At 75.2% G+C, this 16803-nt stretch overlaps 3 protein-coding genes across 3 annotated transcripts; 2 read left to right on the forward strand and 1 right to left on the reverse strand.

The window, feature by feature from the left end:
- Window positions 1–1054: 1054 nt before the first annotated feature.
- On the forward strand, window positions 1055–3120 carry LOC140655746 (peptidyl-prolyl cis-trans isomerase FKBP8-like). Its single transcript, XM_072870588.1, is given in 5 exon segments — window positions 1055–1290; window positions 1391–1629; window positions 1632–1729; window positions 1828–2371; window positions 2698–3120. Coding segments are annotated over 5 exon segments (1236 nt in total). The 5' UTR covers window position 1055; the 3' UTR covers window positions 2818–3120.
- A 324-nt stretch (window positions 3121–3444) lies between these two features.
- Window positions 3445–4179, forward strand: SERF2 (small EDRK-rich factor 2). The gene is made up of 3 exons (XM_072870193.1): window positions 3445–3526; window positions 3747–3855; window positions 3964–4179. The coding sequence occupies exons 1-3, from the start codon at window positions 3520–3522 to the stop codon at window positions 4025–4027; spliced, it is 180 nt and encodes a 59-aa protein (XP_072726294.1). The 5' UTR covers window positions 3445–3519; the 3' UTR covers window positions 4028–4179.
- A 5491-nt stretch (window positions 4180–9670) lies between these two features.
- Window positions 9671–16680, reverse strand: SERINC4 (serine incorporator 4). The gene is made up of 13 exons (XM_072871062.1): window positions 16549–16680; window positions 13936–14019; window positions 13672–13818; window positions 13045–13223; window positions 12872–12951; window positions 12681–12774; window positions 12406–12617; window positions 12012–12107; window positions 11811–11937; window positions 11425–11497; window positions 11069–11120; window positions 10802–10958; window positions 9671–10333 (listed from the first exon to the last, which is right to left on the reverse strand). Exons 2-13 carry the CDS (start codon window positions 13984–13986, stop codon window positions 10117–10119), a joined length of 1485 nt encoding a protein of 494 aa, XP_072727163.1. The 5' UTR covers window positions 13987–14019; window positions 16549–16680; the 3' UTR covers window positions 9671–10116.
- Between the last annotated feature and the right edge of the window lie 123 nt (window positions 16681–16803).

Consider the following 16803-nt stretch of genomic DNA (forward strand, 5'->3'; position numbering starts at 1 on the left):
GCCAGCCGGGCGCACTCGAAGCTGCCCTGCGGCCCGTCCCGGCCGCGGCGGGAGAGGGGGAAGGCGAAGAACCGCGGGGGGGTCCCGGGGCCTCCCGGCACCGCCAGGCACTGCCGGCGGGACGGACCCACAGGGCCGCGGCCGCCCCGAGCCTGCCCGTTCCCCGGCGGGTCCGCCCCGCGGCCCCGCCCGCCCCCCCTGCTCCCACCGGCGCCACCGGCCCGGCCCGCGGGGGCCCGGCCCGGCCCGGCCCTCCGACCTCCCCGGTCCCCCGACGCCGGTCCCCCGACGCCGCGGCCGCCCCGGGTTCCTCGGTCCCCACCCGCTCCCCGGCCGCCCTGAGCTGCCCGGTCCCCCTCGGCCCTCCCGCCTCCTCTGGGTTCCCCGGTGCCCCCCGGTCCCTCCCGGTCCCCCCACTCCCCGGCCGTCCTGGCTTCCCCGGTGTCCTCCCGGTTCCCCGGTCCCCCCACTCACCGCTGGCTGCCCTGGAAGGCGACCACGAGCCCCGCCGCCCCCTGCAACAGCAGCGGGCGCCGATGAGTCCCGCCCGCGCCCGCTTCCCCCGGTTCCCCCAGCCCCGGCCGGTCCCGCCTGCCGCCGCCGCCGCCCGCAGCCGCGCGTGCAGGAGGCTGAGCCGGGGCCCGGCCCGCAGCCCCGGTACCGGAGCCGCCCGCGGCCGCGGCATGGCCCGGAGTGCGGGACCGCGGCGGGCGGGGCGGGGCGGGCGGTCCCGGGCCGGTTCCGGGGAGCAGCGGCGGGGCGGGGCGGGGCGGCGCGGCGGGAGCCCCGCGGCGGGGCTCGGCCTGAGCCGGCTATTTTTGCCGCCGGCCCGGGCTAATCCCCTGAGCGGCTTCCCGGCGTTAGGTAACGGCGCGGCGGGCTGCGCTCGGCGGCGGCCCCGGCCCGGGCGGCCCCGGGCAGTCGCGGCGCGGCGGGGCCGGCGGCGACGCGTCCGGTGCGGGCTGGGCGCCGCGGGCGCCGGCCGCCGAGCCCCGGGGGGCACCGGACCGAGGCCGGCTGGTAGCGGCGGGCGGCGAGGCGGGCCGGGGGCGGGCATGCCGGGACCCTCGCCCGGCGGCTCCCCGGCGAGGGAGGCGGGGGCCGGGGGGCGGCCTCGGGGGCCCGGCCGGGGCAGGCGGGTGCGGTTCCGCCTGCCCCACACCGCCATCGCGCTGCCGTCGGTGCGCGAGGAGGAGCGGCTCTTCTACCGGCGGCTGGAGGCGCTGGCGGCCCCGGGCCCCGGCGGCTTCGCGCCGCTCTTCGCGGCCGACGGCTGGAGCGACCTGACGGGTGAGCGCCCGCGGGCGGCCCCGGGGAGAGGGGAGAGCCGGGCCGGGGTGCCGCGCCGCGGGGGTCCCGGGGCGGCTCTCAGGGCCGCCCCCGCCCGCAGAGGACCGGCTGCTGCGGAAGCGCGTGGTGCGGGACGGGCAGGGCGGGCCGCGGCCGCGGCCGGGCCAGGAGGTGTCGGTGAAGGTGCTGGGCGCCCTGGAGGACGGCGGGCTGGTGGAGCGGGACCCGCGGCTCACCTTCGTGCCGGGCCACGGCGACGTCGTGCAGGTCAAGCCCCGGCCAGGGCGCGGTGCGGGCCGAGCGCCGCCCGGTGCCGCGCCCGGCCAGCCCCGCCGTGCCCGCGTCCGCAGGCTCTGGAGCTGGGCGTCCCCACCATGCAGCCCGGGGAGGTCTCCTTCTTCCTCGCCGCCTTCCCCTACGGCTACGGCCGGCCGGGCAGGTAGGGCGGGCGGGCCGGCCGGGGCAGGGGGACCCGGGCGGCCGGGCGGGGGCCGGGCAGGGCCGGGCGGGCAGGGGCAGCCGCGCTGTGCCCCGCAGGGAGCCCGACGTGCCGCCCGAGGCGCCGCTGCTCTTCGAGGTGACGCTGCTGGAGGTGCGGGACGGCCCCGACCCGCAGCGGCTGCCGCCCGCCGCCCGCCTGCGCCTGGGCGCGCAGCGGAGGGAGCGGGGCAACTTCCACTTCGCGCGGGGCGACTTCGCGGCGGCGCTGCGCTCCTACCGCCTGGCCCTGCGCGCCCTCGACGGCCCCGCCGCCGGTGAGGCCGGGCCGCAGGAGGAAGAGGAGCTGCGGGAGCAGCGCGTCAAGTGCCTCAACAACTGCGCGGCCGCCGAGCTGAAGCTGCAGCGGGCGGGCGAGGCGCTGGCGGCCTGCGAGGCGGCCCTGCGCATCAGCCCGGACGACGGGCGGGCGCTGCTCCGGCGGGGGCAGGTGAGCCCGGCCCCGCGCCGCCCCGCGCCGCCGCCGGCCCGGCCGCCCGCTCCCGCCCGCTCCTCTCCCCCGCAGCTGCTGGCGCAGCAGGGCCGGGACGCGGAGGCCGCGCTCGTCCTGAGGAGAGCCCTGGAGCTGGACCCGGCCAGCAAGGTCCGGCCGGCCGGGGCGGCCGCGGCGCGGGGCTGCTGGGGCGCCGGAGCGGGCGGGAGCCCGCAGGAGCCGGGCACCGGGAGCGCTGGGGCGGGCGGGGGTCCGGCCGGAGCCCGGCTCGGGGGGCACCGGAACCGTCGGGGGTCCCGCCGGAGCCCGGCTCGGGGGGCACCGGGACCCGTCGGGGGTCCCGCCGGAGCCCGGCTCGGGGGGGGGGGGGGCACCGGAACCGTCGGGGGTCCGGCCGGAGCCCGGCTCGGGGGGCACCGGAACCGTCGGGGGTCCCGCCGGAGCCCGGCCCGCCGCAGCCGCTCCGCCGCCCGCAGGTGATCCACGCCGAGCTCTCGCGGCTGGTGAAGCGCCGGAGCCCCCCGGCCCGCGCCGCCTCCCAGGAGCCCCGCCACGGCCCGATGCCGCCGCCGAGCCCCGGGTGCGTAGGCGCGTAGGCGCGCCGGCGGACCGGGTCGCCCGGGGACGGGCCGTCGTGGGGAGGTGCCCGTCCCGGGCCCGTTCGTCCCCGGCGGCGCGGGCGGCGCTCACGGCGGTCCCTCCCCGCAGAGCCCCGGCACCGCCCGCGGCGGAAGGAGCGGCCTGAGCGGCGCCCCGGAGCCCTCCCGCAGGAGCCGGCCGCCGGGGATGGAGGAGAGGCTGCGGGGCCGCCGGTGGCCCGGCCCGGCCCGGGGCTGCAGCGGCTCCGCGCGTCGGGCCGAGGGGAGGGGACAGCGCCCGCCCCGCCCCCGGCACCGCCCCCGCCCCGCCCCCCGCACTGCTCCGCCCCCGCAGCGCATCGCCCCCGCGCTGCCCCCCCCCGCCCCGCCCCGCTCTCCGCACGGCTCCCGCGGCCACGGCCCCCGGCGCGTCATGACGGGGCGTGGTCCCCGCCCTGCCCCGCCCCCTGCGCGTGGGCGCGGCTCTGGCGCCTGCGCCGCAGCTTCCGGCTTTTTCGCCCCCGCCGGCAGAATGGCAGCCGTAGCCCGGGGCCAATCAGGCGGGACATAGCCGGAGCGGCGCGCCAATAGAAGGGCGGCAGGGGCGGGCTCGGCGCGGCGATTGGCCGTGCCGCGCCCTTAAAGAGCGGAGCGGGGCGGGGCGCGGGGGGGGCAGTGCGGGACGTGGCGGCGGAGCGGAGGGCGGGAGGCAGCGGCGCCATGACCCGTGAGTGCGGGCCGCGGCCGGGCCGGGGGGAGCGGTGCCGTGCCGTGCCGTGCCGTGCCGTGACCCGCCCTGCGGGCCGGGGCCGGCCTGGGGGGCGGGGGGGGGCGGCGCCGTGACCCGTGACCGCGGGGCCGGGGCGCGGGCTGGGCCGCGGGGCCGGGGCTGGGCCCCGGGGCCGGGCCCCGGGCCGGGCCGTTCTGAGGCGGCCGCGCCGTCGCAGGCGGGAACCAGCGCGAACTGGCGCGGCAGAAGAACCTGAAGAAGCAGAGCGACTCGGGCAAGGGCAAGCGGCGGGACGACGGGCTCTCGGCCGCCGCCCGCAAGCAGAGGTGAGCAGCGGGCAGGCCCCGCCGACCCCTCTCCCCCGCCCCGATCCCCGGCCCCGGCCCGGTGCTGGCGCGGTACCGCGGCCAGCCCGGCGTCGCGCTCTCCCGCAGGGACTCGGAGATCATGCAGCAGAAGCAGAAGAAGGCCGACGAGAAGAAGGAGGGCGCCAAGTAGCCCGCGGCCGGGCCGCCGCCGCCCCGGGGCCGGGCCGCCCGCCGGCAGGATGCCCAGCGCAGCCCCGGGGCCGGGCCGGGCCGCCCCGCCGGGGACCCCGGCAGCGCCCTGCGCCCGCCTCGGGTCCGTCTCCTATTAAAGTAGCTTGTGGAGCCCTGCAGGCCCCGTCTTCTCCCTCCGTGCGCCCGGGCGGGGGGGCTGGGGAGCGGGGGGGCACCGCCGCCGTGCCCCGGCAGGGAGGGAGCGTCGGTGGCCGTGAGGCGCTGGTGAGGAGGCGGGATGGACCAAGCACGGCTGTTGCGGTGCGGAGCAGCTGCATCTTCATGGTGAGGAACAAAGGTGGGGCCCGGCCTGCGAGATCTCCGTGGGCATCGCCTGGGGGGTCGGAGCAGCCAGTGGGAGCCCAGCGCGGCCGCGGGCACGCAGGGAGCCTCGGAGACGAGGCGAGGGGTACGCGCCTGGGGAGGACGGGACTGCTGGGAGCCCAGAGGAACGACGCCAGGAAAGGATTGGGCTGGCGAGGGATGGGTTGTAGTGAGGATGGGAAGGAGGGCTCGGGGCTGGTCGCAGGGAGGCGATGCGGGTCTGGGGCTGGGGAGGTGGCGGCTGGGCCTGCGCATGGACTGAGCTGCTCCTGCAGCCGGTGGGACAAGCAGGTGCAGGAGCTGAAGCGGGGTGAGCTGCCTGCTCCGCAGCAGCTCTGTGGGCACAGTTGGAGCTGGGGATTGTCCGTGGAGAGGATGCAAAGCCACAGCCAGCCTGCCTCCTGCGCTAGGTCCAGCAGCAGCGCGGAGCTGCCCTCGGAGGGATGCTGAGGTCCAGTCCAGCGCTGTGGCCTTTGCTCTGGCCCACTGTCCTCTTCACTTCCCTGCAGGGCCAGGAGCAGTGGCGTCAGCCGGTCCCACCGCCCTGGCAGGACGGAGCCCGGCGCACCCTGCGCAGCACGGAGCTGGGTGCCGCGGCAGGCAGGGCTCCTCACCGGGCCAGGTGCAGCACAGCCTCCACCACATTGGTGCCGTCCTTGGCGCTGGTCTCGCAGAACAGGGAGCTGTGGGCCTAGGGGGAGCAGTGGGTGTCGGGGGGGTCCCTGCCACCCCTGGGGGCCCTGAGGTGTGCCTGCTCACCATGGCCAGCTGCTGCCCGTGGGCTGTGTGGACCCCTGCTGCCTCTGGCAGGCCAGGCCGCAGGTCCATCTTGTTCCCCACCAGCATGAGCGGCAGCGGCCTCTCGGTGGCCTGCAGGAGGGAAGGGTGGCTCAGGGCTCCCTGGGGCCTGCAGCCTCCAGCTGCAGCAGCTGCTGTGGTCCCTATCTCATCCGGGAACCGCAGCGTTCTGCTGCACGCACCGGCTGCCTCCTGTCACGTCTGTGCCGTGCCCGGGAGTGGAGTGCAGTTCCAGACCCGACACAAACACCAGCAAAAGGGAAAAGCTGGGGGGAAATACTCCTGCTGCTGCCAGGGGCTGGCCCCACGCTTTGCTTAGCAAGCAGCCCAGCTCGCTCCTGTCTCATTCTTGCTCCCCCGGGAGCGTCTGGGGCACGGCACAGCCCAGCCCAGGCCTCCCCGAGGAAGCCCCAGGGCTCCTGCCCCTCTCCCTGGGGGCTGGGTGCCTGTCGGACCCTTCCCCTACCTTGATGTCCTCAATCCACTGGCGGACGCTGAGGAAGCTGCTCGGGGAGCTGATGTCGTAGAGGAGCAGCACGCCGTGGGCTTTGCGAAAGTAGGACTGGGCGATGCTCCGGTACCTGGGCCCGGGGCTGTCACTGCCGCGGGGTCGGGCCAGGCCTGCCGCCCCCCTGCCGGTGCGGTGACTGCCAGCCCACAGGGGCCTGACCTGGCACGGCAGCAGGAGCCCCAGCCCCTGCGCTCTCACCTCTCCTGCCCGGCCGTGTCCCAGATCTGTAACGTGGTTTGCTCTCCATCCACCAGCAGCTGCTTTATCTGGAAGTCCACCCCTGCCGGGAGGGACACTCAGGTGCTGCTGCCGTGCCTCTGCCCCGGCGTGGGTACTGGGGGTGCTCGTGGGGGGGGTACCGAGGGTGCTGGAGATGTCTCCTCTGAACTCGTTTGTGCAGAGGCGCAGCAGGAAGCTGGACTTCCCTGTGCCCCTGTCCCCTGCCAGCACCAGCCGGTACATGGGGCAGGGGGGCGCGGGTTCCTCTCTCCTCTCGCACCCCTGGTGAGACAAAGGGCAGCGTGGCTGTGCCCCGGCTTCCCCCCACCCCAGCCTGGCCCTTCGCACCGGATGGGGAGTTGCCGGTTACCTCCGGCGCGAAGGCAGGAAGCTTCCTCTTGCTGAAGTGCCTGGCAGAGCAGTGGGGTCCCTCTGCCTTGCCTGTCGGGGGGCCGGGGGCCTGCTGGGTGACAGATGCCACGGTGAGGGGCCTGAGCCTGGGAGCTGTGGGCAAGCAGACCTGTGTCCCTCTCCCCAGCCCCAGGCCGGGGGCAGATCCCTCACCTTGGTGCCCTGGCAGGGGCTGGGGGGAGCCCGTCCTCTGAGCTGCAGCTGCCCGCGCTGCTGAGCGAGAAGGCTGCACCCGTGCTGGAGGCCGAGCTCTGCTGCTGCCCGAGGCCAGCACTGCTGTGGCCCAGGTCTCTGTGTGCCCAGGAGGCTGCGGTGGGGAGGGGCGGTGTGGGTAGTTGTCCCCCCGGCTCCTGTGCCGGAGGGCAGTGCTCAGGGAGGGGGGCCTGCAGCCGGTGCTGCCCCTCCGCCCTCCATCGCTCACCTGCTGCGGGTGCCCTCTGGGCCGGCGGCGAGGGGGCTGCGTGGCCAGGCAGGGGGGGATGGCTGCGGGGGAGAAGGCCTTCAGCGTGGAGGCACCCTGGGGGGGGTGAGGGAGTACCCCGGGGCTGGGGGGCTCTGTGGCCTCCAGCTCCAGGGTCTCATGGAGTGCTGGCAGCAGCCCGTGTGCTGCGTCCCCCTGAGCCGGGGGCACAGGCAGGGTGAGTGAGGGCAGCCGAGCCAGCCTGCCCTGGGTGCCGTGGGGGTGGCCAGCACCCAGCATCCCTACCCTCCCCCGCTGGCCAGGTGGGTGCAGGTCCCGGCCCTCCCCTCCTCTCCCCTCCCCTCCCCTCCTGCACGGGTGCCAGCCCCGCGCTCTGCAGCGGCTGCAGGGCTCACCGCTCGCAGGTCCGCGCGCGAGCCGAGCAGCAGGGCTGAGCGCAGGCTGCTGTTGCTCTCGCAGAGGCTCCTGTTCATCGTCCTGGAGGGAGGGAGCAGCCTGAGGCCTGGGGGCAGCAGGGGCCGGCCCAGGGGAGGGCTGTACCCACAGCAAGGGCACCCCACAGCCGTGGCACCCCCCGGGCAGAGCACGTCCCCAGCTGCCCCTGTGGCTGGCTGCCCGGCCAGGCTCGGACATACTGCAGCATCCTGACGTAGCTGGCGAATGCCAGGTTCTCCTCTGCCATCTCCCGCAGGGCCAGCTGCTCCCTGCAAGGACACAGCATCCTCACGGCGGGGCCCCCGTGGGCACCCGCCCCCTCGGCTGGCACAGGGGCTGCGTGCGGCCTTCCAGCCCCAACCCAGCAGGCCCCCGCACCTGGGGAGGCAGAGGTGCCCGTGGAGGCGCTGGGACGGCCGGGGGGCCCCAAGGACACCCGGCGTCACAGGGCTTGCCAACGACAGGCCCGGAGGGACGTGCCAGCAGCTCTGGGCAGGCTTCCCAGCTGCCCGTGCTCATGGCTGGGCCGAGCAGGGCGGCGTTTCCCCGATGGGTGCCTGGCCCTCCCCACGGCAGCAGGGCAGGCAGGGGCGCACAGCGTCTGGCAGAGCCCCCCCCCCCCCCGGCCGGCAGCCGGGCTCAGCGGGGCACCCGCCGGCAGCGCCGCCTGCTCGGCGGCCGGAGCAGCGCACGGGGTCGGCGCCGGGCCGCGCCCAAGCGGGGTCTCCTGCAGAGCTGGGGACAGCCCCGCCATCCCCGTCCCCCGAAGTGCCACCTCTTGCGCTGCTGGGCCCGCTCCGCGAAGTCCCCCCGCAGCCGCGCCAGCTCCGCCCGCAGCTGGGAGATGCCGCGCTCGGCCTCGCGCAGGGCGCGACGCAGCCCGTCGTTCTCCTGGGCGGGTGAGACGGGTCCCTGCTGGGGCACAGCCCGGCGCACCGGGGGGCCCCGGGGGGCCCGGGGCTGCAGGCACCCCTGCCCGGCGCACCGGGGGGCCCCGGGGTGCCCGGGGCTGCAGGCACCCCTGCCCGGCCCCCTCCCAGCCCTACCTGGGCAACGTCCCCGAGCTGGCGCCGCAGCCGCCCGACGCCCGTCCCCGAGCCCCGCGTGGGTCCCTCCATCTCCTGGGGAGGGAGAGGTGCGAGCCGCAGCCCCCGGGGCAGCCCCGCACCGGGCACCGGGCTCTGCGGACCCCCGCCCCTGCCGCTCCCAGCGCAGCCGCTGCCACTCCAGGCGGGGACCCCGCGGTGGCCGCGCCACCGCACCGGCACCGGGACGGGGCCGGGCCCCGCGCCGCCCACCGCGCCCTGCGGCCTCACCTCCTGCGGGGCTGCGTCGTGCCGGCGGGCGCGGGGTCCCGGCCCGCGGGTCCCGGGCCCCTTCCAGCACCGGCCGCCGCCGCCGCCGCCGCCGCGTGGGCCCAGCCGGGCGCAGCCGGTGCCGCGGCCCCACGGTGCTGCGGGGCCCCGGGGAGCCGCCCCGCCGTGTTTGCTCTGCGGGCGGGGCGGGGGCCCGGGGCCGGCCCGCGGTCCTGCAGCAGCGCCGGTCCCGCGCCCTCCCGGGCAGCCGCGATGGCCCCCCCCCCCCCCGCGGTGCCCCGGCCCGCTCCGGTACCGGCACCAGTACCCGCACCAGTACCCACACCAGTACCCGCACCAGTACCACACCTGTACCCACACCAGCACCCACCAGTACCCGCACCAGTACCACACCTGTACCCGCACCAGTACCCGCACCAGTACCCACACCAGTACCCACCAGTACCACACCTGTACCCACACCCAACGCCTCTGGCTCTCCCAGCCTCCCTTCCCGCTGGGCCTGCTGAGGTACTGGGCGCTGGCAGGTGCTGCGGGCTCCGTCCGTCTGCCCACCTGTGTGTCTACCTGTCTGTCCATCCTCCCCAGGGCTTTTCTCAGCCGCAGAGAGCAGAGGGGGTGGAGGGAGGTCTGGGGGTGCTGTGACCACGGTCCCCAGGGAGAAGGGCAGCTGCTGTGGGGGGACGGGAGCAGCTGGAGCTGGGGCTGGGCATGATGCCCATGGGCTCCCACGGCCTGACATCGTCCCTGGCATCCTGGGGCAGGTCCTTGGCCAAGCGGCTTGGGACAGTCCCTGCTGCCCAGGCAGGTGCTCGTCTGGGGCTCGGTGCCCCGATGGCTCACGAGCACCTTTCAGGCTGGTGCACCCAGCACCGCATTGTGCTGGAGCCATCCCTGTGTCCTGAGAGGGGGCTGGTTCCTCCAGGGGCTCAGCTGGGAGTGTGCTGGGGGCACGGGCTGAACGCCCTCCTGGAGCCCTGGACCCGAGGCCAGTGCTCCCTGCTCTGCCACCCCCCCGCTTGTCCCCTCTCCAGCAGAGCCGCCCCAAAAGTGCCCTTGGCCATGACTGCTGCATGGACGGGGCCGGCGCTGGGACGCTGCGGGCACCTCCATGCCCAGCCCCACAGTATCTGCCTGCATGGGGGCGGATGGCACAAGCCCAGCTCAGAGTTTTATGTAAAAATTCGAGGAGCTATTTACAATGAGCACACCGCCAGCGGGTGAGCTGAGACGTGGAGGCGGCCGGGGCAGAGCCCCGCTCCCCCGGCAGGCCCGAGGCCAGGGCAGCCGGGCTGGCAGCTGGCGCGCGGCAGGAGCTGCCGCCCTGCCCAGAAGGAGCCGTGCAGCAGCCCGGGCTGAGAGCCCGCCGCCCGGGCTCGCTCTGGCCGGCCCCTTGGGTGGCCGCGGCTCAGCGCAGGACCGGTGTCCCTGGAAGCCCCCACCTCCTGGGTCCCCCTCAGGCTCTCAGATGCCGCTGCCTCCTGGGACAGGGGGTCAAGGGAGGCCAGCGGGACCCAGCAGGGCCAGGGCACGGGCACAGGCACAGGGCATGGCAGACACCAGCCCCGGCTGCTGCCGTGCACGGGGCTGGGCACAGTCCGTCCCAGCAGGGACTACGTGGAGATGCTGATGCGCTGCGGAGCGCGTCGTCGGCGCAGGATGCGCAGGGCCTGGCTGCTGCGCTGGTGCTGGGGGGAGCCGCGGAGGCAGAGGGGGCTCAGCAGCAACCACAGGTAGAGCAGGACGCAGGCCCAGCAGGAGGACATCTTCACCCAGAAGGTCGACCAGCTGCCATGCGTGAAGGTGGTCTCCAGCACCGCATTCTCGTAGCTGGTGGGAGAGGGCAGGCGTTGGGCGCCTGAGGGACACCGACACGGGGGATCCCAGCGCCAGCTGCAGCCACCAGGTCACCCCATGTCCCGGCAGCTGTGCGTCCCTGGGCACGTCCACCTGCCACGGAGCCCCACAGACCCCAGCCCATCTCGCTGCAGCGCGTGGCTGCCGGCTGCCGTTGGCAGGGGCTGTTGGTTGAAGCAGTGCAGGTCTGCGGGTGCAGAGCTGTGCGCTTCCCCAGCAGGCACCAGCCTGGTGACGCCAGCGCGGCCCGGAGCAGAGGGCCGGTGAGGAGCACAACGCTGCAGCCCGAGCCAGCACGGGGAGTGGGTTGGAGCTTGCAGGGCGATGATACCGGGGGGGGTGACAATGCTGGCAGGGCTGCAGTCCCGGCTGGGCGGGTGCACTAGCAAGAGGGAAGGGGAGCGAGAGCAAGGAGCGCCGGGCAGCAGCGCGGGGCCCTACCTGAACCAGTTGGTGAGGGTCATCATGACGTAGAGCGAGGCGAGGAAGAAGACGAAGTGGAAGGCTGAGTAGCTGTAGACCACCCGGTCTCGTTCGTCCTGGACGATGCACTGTCCCCTGGTGGTCTCCTCCGCTGGCTCACACGTCTGCTCGGTGCCTGGGAGAGCACAGGGCCATGGCAGCTCCTGCACCCCCTCCTCGCCGGCACCCCCGGGCTGGGACACAGGCGCCTGAGGGTGCGTGCTACTGCACCCACCCTGCACCCACCTCTCAGCTCCTCCTCCATCTTCTCGGGGCAGCAGAAGCAACAGGAAGGTTTCTGCAGAGAGAGCAGTGCACTGGCAACCGCGGCTGGGGCAGGGCAGCCCGGTCCCACGGCCACCGCTGCTGGGCTGAGCCCTGCTACAGGATCCGGCCCTGCCCGGCACTGGGGCTGCCTGGCTCTGAGGAGCCGGTGCGGGTGGGGATGGGCTGTGGGAAGCCCCCTGTGCTTGGCTGGATGAACCTGCCTTTGCCCCAGGCCCGGGGCTGGGACGGGGGCTCAGGAGGGCTTGGGGTGGCGGGTCCGGGGTGTCTGTGGCAGGACACGGGGCACAGCTGGTGGGGGCAGCATCCGTACTCACTTTAAACTCGAAGCTGTAGACTTTGATCATCCAGAGGGGCCCAAAGACTTCGGCGAGGTAGGAGGCTTCATTACTGTGCCCGGGAGAGAGGCAGAAAGCATAACACGGGCACCCACCGCCCTGTGCCAGGCCCCCAGCCCATCCCGTGTAGCTGACACGGCCGCAGGAGACCTGCCGTGCCGTGCCCGGGCTCACTGCACTGCCCCTGCCCATCCGCGGATGCCCAGCCTGCTCTGGCCCTGCCATCCCTCGGGACATCCCCCAGCTCCGCTGGCCGTGCCACAGGCTGGGGACGGGGTCCCTGTGCGGTGCCTGCCGGGCTGGCCGTGCCCGGATGGGACGGTGCCGCGGGCACCCAGCCCGCCCCCCGCCGCGGGCACACGCACCATGCGAAGAGGACACAGGCGTACATGATGGTGGCCCCCAAGACAGCGACGGTGGTGTCCTCCGTCTGCAGCTCATCCTGCCGGACGCCTGGGAAGCAGACGGTGAGGTTCTGCCCCTTGTAGAGCACTGCGGGGAGGAGGAGGTGAGATGGGCGCACGCCCCGGCGCGGGGGGCTGCCGGTGGCAGGCAGGAGCACCCACCTCTCTCTGGGGGACGGCTGGACAGCGCAGAGAAGGTGAGGTACATCACGTAGCAGCTGATGATTGAGGACTGCAGCAGCCCCGATCGCGGCTGCTCTGCAAGGATGGGGTCAGAGGCATCGCCGGAGCCCCAGGAGCACCACGAGCTGGCGGATGGGCTCCGCACGGGGCCCAGGCAGCCCCCTCCCGCCGCTCCCCTGCCCAACGCCCTGTGCCGAGGCGCAGGAGGGGCCAGCGGGAGCCCTGGGGAGCTGCGTCCTCCCCAGGTGCCCAAATGCTTGCCCTGAGCTGGGAGCCCACAGTTGCCCCCCCCAGCCCCAGGACGCAGCCAGCCCTGCAACGCGGCGGCCCCTGCCGTGCCACGCCGCGCCACGCCGTGCCGCGCAGCACTCACTGAGCCGCACGCAGGGCGTGATGGAGATGAAGGACATGATGCCGCAGAGGCTGCCGTTGACGGTGAGCAGCGCCTTGTTGAGGCGGCAGGCGGCTGGGTGGGTGTAGTACTTGTAGAGGAAGGAGAAGGCAGCGGAGGCGAGGGTGTAGAAGGTGGCCGTGGCCAGCAGCACGGCCAGGTACCAGCGCTTGTCCTGCGCGGCGCCCGTCAGCCTGCCGGGAGAGCGGGTGAGAGCTGGCAGCACGCAGGCGCCCGCCCGGCACCCCGGCACTCACCAGTTCTTGTTCCAGGTGTGCGCGAAGGCGGTGATCAGCACCAGCTGGATGAGGATGAAGGCGAAGCCCCCGCAGACGCCCGTGTAGTGCCAGGCTGGAGGGAGAGGGCAGAGGTGGGGCTACCCCAGGGGGCACGTGGGGGCCACAGCCAGGGGCCCAGGGGGCCACCTCGGGTGGGGGGAGGGACGCACCTCGGATGAAGCCGTCCTCGGGGATGAAGAAGCTGGCGACACAGAGCCCCACCAGTACCAGCAGCTTCAGGAGCCAGAACCTGCGGGGCAGTGAGCGTCTGGGAGACAGGGCCCCCGGCAGCCCCCCGGCAGCCCCCGGCAGCCCGGCCCAGCCCCACGCCCCGTCCCCATACCCGTTGTGGAGCTGAGCGCGGCAGTCGGCACTGGAGCGCACGTTGAGGAGCAGGGCGGCCTGCGCCAGGTGGAAGCAGGCGGTGCCGAAGCAGACCCGGTACACGGCCGAGGAGCCCACCAGCCGCTCGCAGTCCGTGCCCCCGGGCAGGTGTTCGCACAGCACCGCCGTGAAGGGCACCTGCAGGCACGGCAAGCAACGGGGTGGGACTGCTGGTGTGCCTAGCACCCCTCGGCACCCACGGCACCCAGCACCCTTGGCCTCCTGACCCCCCCCAGCATCCCCAATACCTTCTCCATCCCCAGTACCCCTGGGAGCCCCAGCACCCCTGGCACCCCCAGCGCGCTGGGCAAGCCCTGCAGCTTCGGTACCCCTGGCACCCCTTCCCCCTTGGCCCTCCCAGCAGCCCTGTTACTCTCAGTATCCCCAGCACCCCTGTACTCCTGGCTCCCCTGGCAATTCTGGCACCCCAGTGCTCCTGGGACCCCTAAGTGCCCCTGGCATGTCTGGTACCCCGGCATTCCCAGCACCCCCAGCACTCACGGTACCACTGGGACCCCCGGCACCCCTGGGACCCCTGGTACCCCAGCACTCCCAGCACTCCGGGTGTCCCAGCTCCCGCCGTCACCTTCTCCCTGACAGCCTGGGCCACGGTGCGGGACAGCATGAGGCAGCACACGGCAGAGGCCAGGACATGCAGGAGCGTGTAGAGGATTCGGGTGCCCGTGGACACACGGAGCCCACGGCAGGAGCTGCAGCCACAACCGCAGCACAGCTGGGGGGAGCACGGTCAGCAGGGACCCCACCGGGGCAGAGCTGCCCCTGAGCCTGGCCTGGCACCCCCGCCCCGGTCCAGCCCCCCCCCCAGCCCCGACGGGCCCCTCAGTCCCACCTGGCAGAGCAGCGAGTGCAGGAGGCGGCCGTGTGCCCGTGTGCCCGCCATGGCCCGGCTTGGCTCCGCTCGGCCCCCGCTGCCCTGATGGGATTAGGGGGATTGTCGGCTTGGCCCGCCCCGCCATCTGCTCGCTGCCACCTCCCAGCAGCCACCGTCAGGGCACTCTGCGGGGAGCCTGTCCAGGGTCCACCAGTGACCCCCGGCCACGGGACCCCGGCCCCTCACTGGGCGGGATGAGGCCCTGGCAGCCGGCTTGGGGGGGGCACGTGGGGTCCGCAGGGTGCCGTCACCTGCGTGGCGATGGCTGGTCCCAGAGCGGCGCCATGCTGCTGTGCAGCGTGGCTGGAAGGCGCGGGGGTCCCAAAGGGCTGGAGGATGCAGAAGCACCCACGGGCGCAGAGGCGCCCAAGGGTGCCCCTGGGGGGGGGCAGGGGCTGCGTGGGCAGAAGGACGGCGACAAGCACATCCAGCCGGGGAGGGGGATCTCCCCAGCGTGGGCAGGAGCTGGGGACAAGCTGGAGGGATGCAGAGGGGCCTGCTGCTGCCCCGGGGGGCCCTGCGCTGGGCCTGGCTGGGCTGGCGTCACCCTCCTTCAGCTGCTCCGGCTCTGTGCTGGAGCAGCCTTGGCAAGGCGCTGGGGCTGGGGCTGCTGCTGCGCCGGGCTCGCCCGGCGGCAAGGCTCTGCCTTCCTCCACTCTCCCCCCAGCGAGGAGGCCGGGGTGGGCAGGAGGCTGGGAGGCCAAAGGGCCGGTCCATGACACAGCGTCGTCCTCGGCAGTGAGACCGGAGGCAGAGGAGGAGGAAGGGTTTTGGCTCCCAGCGTGGCTGTTGCTTGGAGACTGGCTGGGCACGCGGCTGCTGGTGGGAGGCGATGAGCGACTGCCTTTACAGTGCTGGGGTTTGTTTTATTTTTCCTCTTTCCTTGACAGGTTACAGTGTCTGTACCTCGACTCATGAGGTTTTTTGCTTTTGCTCTTCCTATTCGCTCCCCGTCCCGCTGCGGGTGGGGAGCGAGCGGCTGTGTGGGTGCTCGGCTGCTGGCCAGGGTCAGCCCACCACAGCCCCCTGGGATCCCGTGGGACATTTTGGGCTGGCTCGTCCCCACGCACACGTCCCTGTGTTAGGAGCGGCGGGAGGCCGGGAGCTGGGGGGGAAAGGGCCCCGGAGGCTGCCACAGAGGCGGGTGCAGCACACGGTGCATCGGGCACAGGAGACGGAGGAGCTGGCACGGGACCGACAGACACAGGTCCAAGTCCGGTACAGGAGGCCGCTCTCGGGGCGGGTTCCTGTTTGACTCCCTGGCAGGTTTGCCGGGCCAGCGTGGCCCGGCCGGACGCAGCCCCAGGTGCATGGGGACAGGGCGGGAGGTGCCGCGGGGCCGGCGCGAGGCCCCGGTGCCGACCCGGAGAGCTGAAAGCGGAGTCGGTCCCCGGCGGCGTGGCCGGCCGATGGCAGAGCCCAGCGGCAATGGTGGCGCAGGGCTCCCGGCTGCCCGGCAAGGCCAACGAGTCAGACACGACCTGTGCTCGCCCGCCCCGCTCCCGGGGACGCTCCCGGGTCAGCCCGGAGGACGTGTGCTGCGGAGCCAGCGCCACGGGCAGAGCCCGGCGCTCGTCCTCCGGGCCAGCGGAGAGGGGCTGGAGCGGGGCCCTGTGCCGCCCTGGTCGGCAGCGCCGGGGTCTTGTAAAGACCCCCCTGGGCTCAGCGCGCTGCGAGGGCGAAGCAGGGCGGGGAACGAGGCCGGAGAGCCGGGGCGGCCGCTCTGCCCAGCAGGGAGACGGGCTGGCTGCAGTCCCACGGGGACGCTGCGGAGCGGGGCGGGGGTGGGGAGCGCTGCGCCTGCGGCACTTGCCCCCGGGGCCTCCCCACTGCTCCAGCCCGGGCACCCGGCCCTGCCGAGCGGGCGGAGCGGGCGCGGAGCCGCCGCCGCGGTTTGGCCCCCCGGTGCCACGGCCCACGGCAGCGTGCAGGCGGCTCCGGGGCCGGATGGCGGCCGAGGCGGCCCTGGCAGCCGCGCGGCCGTGCAGGGGGGAGCGCTCCCGGCTCCGGCAGCCCTGCGTGGCCGCGGGCGGCAGGGCCCCCCGGGCCCGTCTGAGCACCCACCGCCCACAGCCGCCCGCGGCAGGGCCGCATCCCTCTGCCGCGGGCCTGGGCCCGCCCGCGCTTTTGCCTTCAGGCGGGGAGGCCCCGGCCCCGGCCCCGGCCCCGGGAGCCGAGGCAGCGGCTCAGAGCAGCGCGGGGCGTGCGGGAGGGCTCCCTGCCCCACAGCGCGGGGCGCAGCCTGTCCCCGGCGGGACCCGGGCGGCGTGGGAGGGGAGCGGCGGCGGCGGCCCCGCTCTCCCCCGGCCCGTGCCCCACGGCAGCCAGCGCCGCCCCTGCCGGGCTCCCGGGGCCGCGCTGCAGGTACGGCCGCCGCCGGCGCGGCCGCGGGGCACGCCGGCTAACGGGCACGGCCCCGGCCCGGCCACCTCCCGCTCCCGGGCAGCGCCCGGGGAAGCCGGTCCGGCCACCGGGGCGGCGGCGGCGGCGGGCGGCGGCGCGGGGCCGGTCCCGTCCCTCCCCGGCGTGTGACCGCGGCGGGAGCCAAACCGGGATCCCTAACCCTCTTACCCGGCTTAGCGGCCGCTCGGCCGGCGGGCAGGCGGGGGGCGGCGGGCAGGTATTTGAGCCCCCCGTACGGTATTTGAGCCCCCCCGGCGCCCCCGGGGCCGGGGCAGCGCCCGCCGGGGACCCTCCCCAGCCGCTCGGGCTGCCGGGCTCCGCAGCGCCCCCCGGCGGCGGGACGGGGCCGCGGCCCGGAGAGCGGCGGGGGAGGCGCCGCCGGGGCGGGGCGGGGCGGAGGGAGGGGCCGTGCCCGGGCCGGGC

This window comes from Ciconia boyciana, chromosome 8 (genome assembly GCF_034638445.1).
Source record: "Ciconia boyciana chromosome 8, ASM3463844v1, whole genome shotgun sequence".
In the NCBI taxonomy this organism is placed as follows: domain Eukaryota; kingdom Metazoa; phylum Chordata; class Aves; order Ciconiiformes; family Ciconiidae; genus Ciconia; species Ciconia boyciana.